This window comes from Scylla paramamosain, chromosome 22 (genome assembly GCF_035594125.1).
Source record: "Scylla paramamosain isolate STU-SP2022 chromosome 22, ASM3559412v1, whole genome shotgun sequence".
In the NCBI taxonomy this organism is placed as follows: domain Eukaryota; kingdom Metazoa; phylum Arthropoda; class Malacostraca; order Decapoda; family Portunidae; genus Scylla; species Scylla paramamosain.
In genome coordinates, this window is record NC_087172.1 from 18,414,930 (window position 1) to 18,425,447 (window position 10,518).

The 10,518-nt window shown below is 36.8% G+C and overlaps 1 protein-coding gene across 1 annotated transcript in view; it reads left to right on the forward strand.

The window, feature by feature from the left end:
• The window catches only part of LOC135111716 (tubby protein homolog), a 23,575-nt gene extending 17,036 nt beyond the window's left edge, over nt 1–6,539 (forward strand). The window contains exons 2-7 of the mRNA XM_064025344.1: nt 1,302–1,501; nt 1,793–1,978; nt 2,176–2,412; nt 2,543–2,660; nt 3,033–3,185; nt 3,676–6,539. Of these exons, the coding sequence (XP_063881414.1) occupies nt 1,302–1,501; nt 1,793–1,978; nt 2,176–2,412; nt 2,543–2,660; nt 3,033–3,185; nt 3,676–3,809 (1,028 nt within the window). The 3' untranslated portion in view covers nt 3,810–6,539. The remainder of the gene's footprint in view (nt 1–1,301; nt 1,502–1,792; nt 1,979–2,175; nt 2,413–2,542; nt 2,661–3,032; nt 3,186–3,675) is intronic.
• Nucleotides 6,540–10,518: the final 3,979 nt, after the last annotated feature.

Consider the following 10,518-nt stretch of genomic DNA (forward strand, 5'->3'; position numbering starts at 1 on the left):
CACCGGGATGCGGCCAGTGTGCTGCCAGTGTTCACTCAGCGTCAGTTGTAAGTGCTTATGTGGAATGTGAAAGAGGCTATTACTGGTGAAAAGAAAATGTTTGGGTTACGCTTGTGTATAGTGAGTTAAAGAAAGGTGTACTGAATGCAAAGAAGTGTAAGGGAAGTGTTGTAAAAGTACATTTCATTACAACTACTACTACTACTACTACTACTGTACTGAATGCAAAGAAGTGCAAGGGAATCGTTATAAAAGTACATTTCGTAACTACAACAACAACAACAACAACAACAACAACTACTACTACTACTACTACTACTACTACTACTACTACTACTACTACTACTACTACTACTACTACTACTACTACTACTACTACTAATGTGTTATTTCTAAGTGACCTTTGGACATTAGATTTTCATGCTGCCTTGTGTGTGTGTGTGTGTGTGTGTGTGTGTGTGTGTGTGTGTGTGTGTGTGTGTGTGTGTGTGTGTGTGTGTGTGTCGTGTGTGATTTAGACTTGCCTTCAACAGCAGCCTACTGAGGATGACACCTGTAATCAAGGAAACACCTGTCCAATTTAAGGAGCCTCACCCCTTGCCTTCCTCCACCTCTCTACCTTGACACTTCCACTCCATTTCCTCCATTACCTTCATATTTCTCTCCTTTAAGTCCTTTCCTTCCTTGATCTTTGCTCCTCCATCCTTCCATTGTCCTCTCCTCAGCACCTCCCATCTTTCCTGCCTCCTTCCACCCTCCCTCCACCCTCCCGCTTTCTCTCCACTGGCCACCCCCAGCCCTGCCTCGCCCATCACCTTGTCCCTCCCTCACCTGACCTTATCACTGGGTCATGACCTCAAGAACACTGACAAGGTGAAATGGTCCTGGTGTTGTCTGAACTCTCTCTCTCTCTCTCTCTCTCTCTCTCTCTCTCTCTCTCTCTCTCTCTCTCTCTCTCTCTCTCTCTCTCTCTCTCTCTCTCTCTCTCTCTCTCTCTCTCTCTCTCTCTCTCTCTCTCTCTCTCTCTCTCTCTCTCTCTCTCTCTCTCTCTTGTGTACCAGTCTTTCTATCTAGACATGCCCATTCCTACATATCAGATTTTGCTACCAGTCTACTATTGCTGCTTCAACTTCTTCCACTGCTAATACAGATGCTATTGCAACATATTATGATGAGTTTTTCTTATTTCAAACTTTTGGTGTGCCTTTGTGTGTGTGTGTGTGTGTGTGTGTGTGTGTGTGTGTGGGTGGGTGGATGTGTTGCCTTTGGTCTCCCTTGATGACACATTCCTTACCCCACAGAGACTGAGAGGAAGTTAGCAGGGCTGCATCTGAAGAGTTTCGTAGACGGGGATGAAGAAGACCAGGAGTCAACACCAATCATTCCCTCCACATCACCAGTGTCCCCTGATGAGCCACCTCACGCTGTGGTGCTGCCCCAGGCCCACGCCTTCTCCATCACCCAGCAGCAGGACCAGCAGAGCATCAGGCCCAGCAGTGCAGTAAGGCTCACAATATTAATGCTTCCAGTAGTTTATATACATGTATATATAATAGATTGAAAATAAATTGAGGAAAAAATATTTCTAGAAAATCATGTAGAAGTTTAGCATTTTAAACACAAATATTAATCTTGTATATATCATAAAATTTGAGAAACAAACAAAAAGCTATGCACTGTAAATAATGAGATCTTGATGAGTCAATTTCCAGAAAACTTCAACCCATTTCCAGTTTTGTATTGATAACTTTTCTTTTACTATACCTGTCTTACCCTCTTCTATCACCAACAGGACTCAATGGGGTCAAGTGAAGGGCCCAACTCACTGGGCAATGGGGCAGCAGTGGAGAGGTTTGTGCTGGAGCCAGCCAAGGAGGGCACTCTGGTGAAGTGCCGCATCTCCAGGGACAGGAAGGGCATGGACAGGGGCCTTTTCCCTACCTATTTCCTGCACATGGAGAGAGATGATGGCAAGAAGGTGGGTGTTGACCCTCACTTTATGTCTGTATCATATGTATTTATGAATTATAGGTGTGTATGTCACTCTGTCTGTGCACTGCCCAAAAATCAGAAGTACAAATGTGTTACAGAAGTTTAGAGTGTTAATTATAAGAAACACAAAATACCATGTATGTTCAGATAAGAATGACACATTTGTTTCCTTCCCCACACCAGATATTCCTTCTAGCGGGACGTAAACGAAAGAAGTCAGCAACTTCAAATTATCTAATTTCTGCCGATCCCACTGACCTGTCCCGAGGTGGCGAGTCCTTCTGTGGGAAATTAAGGTCAAATCTCCTTGGGACACAGTTCACTATATACGATGGAGGTGAGGGCCGCAAGAAGACCCTGTCCTCCTCCACCACCACTGACAAGCAGGGATCTAGACAGGAGCTATGTGCTGTGATCTACGTAAGTGTCAGGAGAAAAGGAAGCAGTGCTACTTGTCCTCTGCTCTGTGAATGAATGGTTGAAGGAAATTTTGCATTACCTTGCACCTCTGTTGTGAGGAAGTGAGTCATTATCTTCAATATATTTGCAGGAAACCAATGTCCTAGGTTTCAAAGGTCCTCGGAAGATGACAGTCATACTCCCAGGGATGACAGCTGACCATCAGCGGGTTGACTTTCGTGCAAGTTCAGAGTCTGACAGCCTCATAGGTGGGGATCAGATCTCCTGTGGAATATGAGTGTGGACAATTGTCTCCAAATGCTTTTGGAATATTATCTATATAAAATTTTTAGCAATTATTTATTCTGATGCATGTTCCTTGAACTTGTGAAAGGATAGTCATAACAGAAGTGTCCACATGTGTGTTCCTTACTTAAAGGAGAGATATCGTGTGTGTCTCGAATATTCTTTAGAGTTCATAGGAACAGTGTGTTGATAATAATATTTAACCTTAACCATATTTCACTTTCAAACTGAATTTACAAGCTCAAAAAACACACTTCATTGATTCATATTTGAGAGATACATAGGACTGTTTGCATTTGCAGTATAATCAGGTAATATAGTTCTTTTAATTCTAGAACGTTGGAAAACCAAGAACATGGATCAGTTAATAGAACTGTGCAACAAAACACCAGTGTGGAATGAGGACACACAAAGCTACGTCCTCAACTTCCATGGCCGTGTCACTCAGGCATCCGTCAAGAACTTCCAGATTGTCCATGAGAGTGACAGTCAGTATTTAGTCTCCTTAGTCCAAGACACAGGCTTACGAGATTCCAGATTTTTCAGTTACTTTGGAACCTCTTCCATTGTCGTCTTGTCCATCCTCTTTCACACCTTTGCATACCATTATCACTTCTTAATGCTCAAATTTGGCTGAATGTTTCTGGTTATTTTGGTGAATATCAATTAACAAATGAGTTACATTCCTAATTTTGTAAATCAAGATCAATCATAAAGACAGAATTTTTTCCTGTCTTGAGTTTTTAGTATCTTTTTTGGTAAACATTCCATATTTTTAACCATATACATTAATATTACATTCATGAATCAGGACATAAGACTAAATTATATTATTCACAACTCCAAAAATTCATGTTAACTGTCATTCTTAAACCAATTTTCACCTGTACTATGATAGGAATTAATATGAGAAAATGTGAGTCACATGAAGAAGCAACAATTCTGCACCAGTAAATCACACATGCATTTCCTCCTCAGCTGAGTACATCATCATGCAGTTTGGCCGTGTGGCAGAGGATGTATTCACCATGGACTACCGGTACCCCATGTGTGCTCTTCAGGCCTTTGGAATTGCCCTCTCCTCCTTTGACTCTAAGCTAGCGTGTGAATAGTGTGGCAGGTAGCTTAGTTATCTACTTCTATGGTAGAAATGAAGTGCTATATATTCTTGTTTAGATGAAGAATAAGAGTGAGAGAGAAGGAAAGAGAAATGAAGAAAAAGGAATAGACAGGTAGAAGAAAAGAGAGGAAGAAAGACTGAAACAAAGGGAGAGAGGATGCCATAGTGTGAAGTGAACAGTTAATTGAATGTTCCATGATAAGAATTTAGGATTTGTTTTGAGCTTTGTTGTTATATCAAATATTGTTCTGAATCCTGAAGCACTTAGAATTAAAAAACAAATGAAATAATAATAATAATAATAATAATAATAATAATAATAATAATAATAATAATAATAATAATAATATGATGCTTGTACGTATTTATATTTAGGAGCTTTGTGCCATTTTTGTGGAGTCTCATAAATTTTTACTCTGGGATGTCCAGGATGGTGTGCTGCTCACCATGTAGTCTGTAGCCACCTGTCTGTCTGGCACAGTGCTTCACTCATTCCTGAGCTGGTGAAACACTTCCAACATGACACTGACAAATTTCTTAATTTGTGTTTATGTCTGTCTTGATTTCTTTCACCATGTTTTTATTATCATTATTATTATTATTATTATTATTATTATTATTATTATTATTATTATTATTATCATTATTATTTAGAAGATTTCATGATTTCCTGATGTATTTAATTTTTTTATAACTATCTTTATATTTTAATTTAGAAGACTTCATGATGGAGTGTTAGATGTTTACATATATTTAGAATTTTGTGACCTCATTTGCATTTTAATTCATAAGACACTATAGGTAGAGTTGGAAATTTCCATATAGATTTTTTTACTACTACATTTTCATTTTATTTTATAAGACACCATGACAGTGAGTCAGCCTTGCTGGTGCTGCTTGCTTGTTGTGGTTTGTTGGTCAAGTTGAGGGTTGGTGAGTCACAACAGGGCTAAAAAACACCATCCTTTCTGTTTGGTAATGACTTGACTGACAAATGTGCTGCATATTGCATTTATTTGTATAGAATGAATGCATTTGTGATGATCTCTTTTTGAATCTGAGATTTTTTTTTTATATGATGCCTTTTATCTCTTTCTTGTAAAGCTATACAGTACAGATATGAGTATATTGGAGTCTGGTAAAATATGAAAATGGCATCTGCTTTGCAGCTGTGTATATTAAAGGATCTAATATAGTTTCAGCTTACAAAGATGGCACATTGCATCACTTCCAGAGATATATTACACATTCCAGTCAAGCTTTGACTTGCATTATTCTGAATTAATTTGGCAAGTCTGAATGTTTGTTCTGAAATGAAGTTGATCTATCAAGCTTGGCTTTCATACAAACTTGGTGCCATGTTGTATGGTGTGTGTGTGTGTGTGTGTGTGTGTGTGTGTGTGTGTGTGTGTGTGTGTGTGTGTGTGTGTGTGTGTGTGTGTGTGTGTGTTCTCTCCTCACTGTGCCTGTTAACTGTCTATTGACTTATTTTTCTGTTTTTAACACAGATAATTAGGCATTTTCAGGTGTTTATCATTTCAATTTCAGTATAAACTTTAACATTTCATGCACATATATCTAGGCTAGCTTTAATGTGCCATAATAACAGAGCACAGTGTTATTCAATTTTACTTTCTAGTAATTTGACATCAGGAAACAAATTTGTAAGCATTTAGTGTATCTTTTCATTTGACTGAGAGTACATGTGCTACCTCCTTGTCTTACTTTGCTGTGTGCCTCTTGTATAAAGGAGGACAGGAAGTAGCTCTGATATGGTTCTATGATTTTAAGAATTATATGAAATAGCTGTAGTAGTTTAATATATCCTCTGTGAGGAAATGTGTCTTGTTTGATCAAGTAGGGTTTGATTTATATTGGCTGCCATCCCTCTCAGATATCTTTTCATCCTGTGCTTTCACTAACACATACTGACACAAGGCATGCTAAGCTGCTGACTGATGTCCATATATAAACACATTTTGCAAGATGCACATATTGATACTTAGCTGCAATGTGAGGCTCATGAAGTATATTTTTACTTAGTCACTTATGCCTGAGTATGGAATGCTTAATACTGTGAACCATCAACCACCAGCTAGTGTGAGTCTGGCATCACAGACCAGCCACTCACTTCAGCCACTGAGGAACAATAACCAGTTTGCTTAAAGACAACATTTTTTTCCACTCTGCTAATTACCACCATTTGAGCAGCACCACCTGGTGATGTTAGGTGAGGGAGATGACTGCTAAAGTGAAGTGTTGTCAGGGTGACTCTGAGGATCCTGATTGGCCCTTATTGGTCAGTAACTGTTTGACTGTTATTCTATTTTTCCCCATTTTCAAAATAGTGTAATTAAAGCTTTAATTTGTTTTGTGTACTTAATGCCTCATGCCCAAGATATTTTTTATAACAAAATGAACTGGTTAGGAAATGAATGATGCATTAATGATATACTTAGGCCTGTATTGTACATGTGTGTGTGTGTGTGTGTCTGTGTGTGTGTGTGTGTGTGTGTGTGTGTGTGTGTGTGTGTGTGTGTGTGTGTGAACAGTAGAGAGATATCATTTCTTACCCCTGTCTCTCACTCCATTACACATATTTAAGCGCAGTCACACAGGAGCAGTTCTTAAAGTTTACATGTGAGGTGCTGTGTGTAGGAATCAAGTCAACACAAGCTGACAGATAACCACACCAGACTCTACTTGAGATTTTTTTTTTTTTTTTACAGACTATGACAGCTCAAACTGATGCACATTTTATTGAAAAGTGTAACATGACCCTCTCATTATTAACCTTTACCAATCAAATTGATTAGCCTATAGTGCCACAATAAGATTATATGTTGCTGGCTAGCAGTTCAAGAGAGCACCTCCCACAAAGAAACTCCTGTAGGTCAGAATTGATCTTGCAAGCTTTGGGCCAGTTAATGCTAAGCAGTGTGTGTGAAATGAGTATGTTTGGCCTTGATGGTGCTCCTATGATTGTTGTACACAGCATCTCATGTGTTGAATGATGCAACTATTGTGTTTTACATGCGCTAAATCACTGTTATTGCTTTAATCCCCAGCTATGTATGGTTAAGGGTAGACTATTCACCTGTAATGAGGGTTTATACAGATTATAGACATGAATAACTGATACCACTGAAACAGGGATTGATCAACCACTACTGAGTATCCCTAGCATAATTTGTATGTCTTTATCTATTACTTGTGAATATATTTTTTATGAAATAAGTGTATTTATATATATATATATATATATATATATATATATATATATATATATATATATATATATATATATATATATATATATATATATATATATATATATATATATATATATATATATATATATATATATATATATATATATATATATATATATATATATATATATATATATATATATATATATATATATATATACACATCAATGGCAGCCCTTTGGGTGTGGATATGGAGGTTAAGAAATAGATCATTAATCTATTAATATTTGTATGCACTGTTTATGTTAATGTTTCTTGGTCAAGCATAGTTTTGTTATTATATATGTGTACAAGATAATTTAGGTATGATATATATATATATATATATATATATATATATATATATATATATATATATATATATATATATATATATATATATATATATATATATATATATATATATATATATATATATATATATATATATATATATTCTTTCTTTTTTTTTTATAGTAGATATAATTTTTCAAAAAGATAACTGTATCAAACCCAAAGCACTATTTCCTTCAAATGCTATGTTACAAGCATCATACTTTATATTTAGCTTGTAAATTCACTGTACATAGGACCGATCCATGTATTGGAGGTGTCACTGTGTGCCCCAAGCAATGGTGTGCCTGCCTCATCAGCTGGAGTGTGTGCTTGGTGTGTAGATACAAGTGTTAGCTAACACTCTTTACTCCTATAAGGGGAAATAATTTCACTTTTATGTCCGTCCCTTTTGTGACTTACAAACTGTAGCTCTAACCTGATCTATCTTCCTGCAGAATGCATCACCACCATCATCTTTTAAGACAACAAAAGCAAAAAACTTTTCTTTCTTCAGAATATCAGCATAATGAGAATGCTGCATACATCAGAAAAAAGTCATGTTGTTTAACACCACTCAGTCCTCTATTATAACAAGTTGGGTGACACAAGGTAAAAAAAGATTTGGCCATGCTATTCTGTTTCTTGGCAGCTACATGCTTTCAGACAACTGCAGGAATTCAAGTTTTCAGCCACACATAAATTCTTTGTGCCTGTTCTTGTACTTATAGAGTATGGAAAATGTAGAAGACAAATATAGTTGCAGTAAATAATGACATATTTGCTGGCAAATAATGTTTCTGCTTGAGCTTCAGTCTTAGTCACTCACACTTGCTTTTATGTAAGGGATCTCTTTCCCATTATTATTGTTTATATCAAGTAGAATATTCATACACTAATGTTATGCATATTTTGAAAGCATGCAAGTCTTCCTGCCCCTCACTGGCTTGCTGAGCACCAACAAACATTAAAGCTTCTCCAACATTAAAAGATATAGTAGAGACAACCAAAGTCTTACAAAGCTTTATTAAGGAAGCCAAAATATCACCAGTTTCCAATTTTATGCGGCCTGTTTGGTTAGGGTCTTCCATCACAAACGCAGGTTTCCAGATCCATCGGTAAACCCTGCACATAAATGGTTTCCATCTGATAGATATAATTTTTCAAGAGACAATGAAAAGAAACAAATGACACTGATAATGTGAGAATCCTTGTAAGGAACAATATTATGTTGCTGATGAAATTTAGAAAAGAAAAATGTAGAAAACAGCATGAATCCATTAAAAACAATCTTATAAAATAGCCTTGAGGAATTAAGTCACATTTTTTTTATTCTTTCTTATTGTAAGGCCAATGTTTGCATGTCTGTTGTGTGTCTATCACCAATTGAAATGTAAGCTGTACCTTCTTTTGCCACAAAACTATAAACATTATCATCATGTCTCTCGGTGCAGCAATCTTGATAGCAGTCATTTAATCTACCAAGTTTTAGCCATGCAAGTTTGCATCATCCATCTCACTTTTGAAAACAGTATAGTCACTTGGAAAAAAATCTAGTAATAAGAGGTTTCCTTAACATTCAGCTACAAAGTGAAACTTATTCACCTGGTTATCAAGGATGATTGTGTCACCAAACACTGAGAAGATATGTCATTGATGAGTGAAGTGGTGCAGTAGGTGTGGCAGAGGTCAAGCATTACACCTCCAGAGTGACAAAGGCTTCTTGATCATGCTCATGTGTCTCTCAAGGAGCAAACACACTGTATGGCAAATGAGATGAGTTTGTGTGTCCTACTTGAGCTTACAGAAGTAGTTTGAATGTTTGTGTAAATTGTTTATGCTTCACAAATTTAAGCATTTTGCTAAGGTAACATTAATGTAGAAAAGAATTTTTTTTTTTTTTTTTTTTTTTACTGAATGACATACAGACTCTTCATATAACTTACTACAGTACTACTTAGTTACAGAATGAAAAGATTAAGCTCTCAAAATGCGCATAAAATTATATACTACTTAAGATGTAAACATGTATATAAAGAATTCTATTTTTTGGTGATAAGTATGTTTCACCACATTCCATCAATTCATTTTGACTCCTGTCAATGTAAGATCACCAGTTTTAATAAGTTTTCAGTGCCACAAGATGAATATTGATGAGAAACCACAACTGCATGTAGTTTGTCAAAATTAATTATATGTATACCCACCAGAGAAGTTCTGAAACAAAATTTTGAGGAAGATTTTTTTTTTTCTCAACTACTATTGTACAGAATAAATTTGAATGAAATCGTGTTAAGTTCACTGGAGATGCCAAACTGGATGTATATCCACTCTAGCACTGGCAGTTATGAGAACAGACAACTCTGCAGGTTTATGTGTGCCCGTCTCCAGCCACCTCTCAAGCTCCTGAGGTGGTGACGGGATGAATGGACAATAAAAGAAAAGAAAATGTCATATTATTTCTAAGTGTGTTGTTTGAGAGTGTGATAGGCTTTTTTTAAGTAATAATAACATGTCCTCAAAGTAAGTGTAATTTGCAGGGTCACTGAAATACAGCAATTTGATCATTACATTCACCCCCCATGCTTGTCTTGTTATTTTCATATTTTATGAATAAACACACACTAAATGTAAATATTAATGAGTAAAACTGGAATAAAACCTACTGATCCTGGAGTTTGTTATGCCCTACAGCAGCTGGAGCGCTGCCTAGGTAAATACTTCAGGCTGGTTGGGTCGGGTGGGAAGAATAATTGAACAAGGAACCACGTTTTCTACGTGATTATAAAAGGCAAGCAACTAAAAGTGATGAAGCACGTGACCGAGATCCTCTCCACACTTTCCTCTTCTTGGAACGACGAAGGGTAGTTTGCTCATTAACCCTCCACCCTCCCTCGAGGTTAAGCAATACGGCAGTAAACGTGTGTGTGTGTGTGTGTGTGTGTTAACACAAGACACTACTCAGTAGCTTACACGCACTAGAGGAAATCTAACCTCTCTTATGTCGTCGTGGATTTTCGTATGCCATTCGAGATCTACTCAATGGGGAACTCCTCCGCAAGGATTATATTGACAGTAGACGGTACTTTACATTGGTGATCTACAACGCTCAGAGGC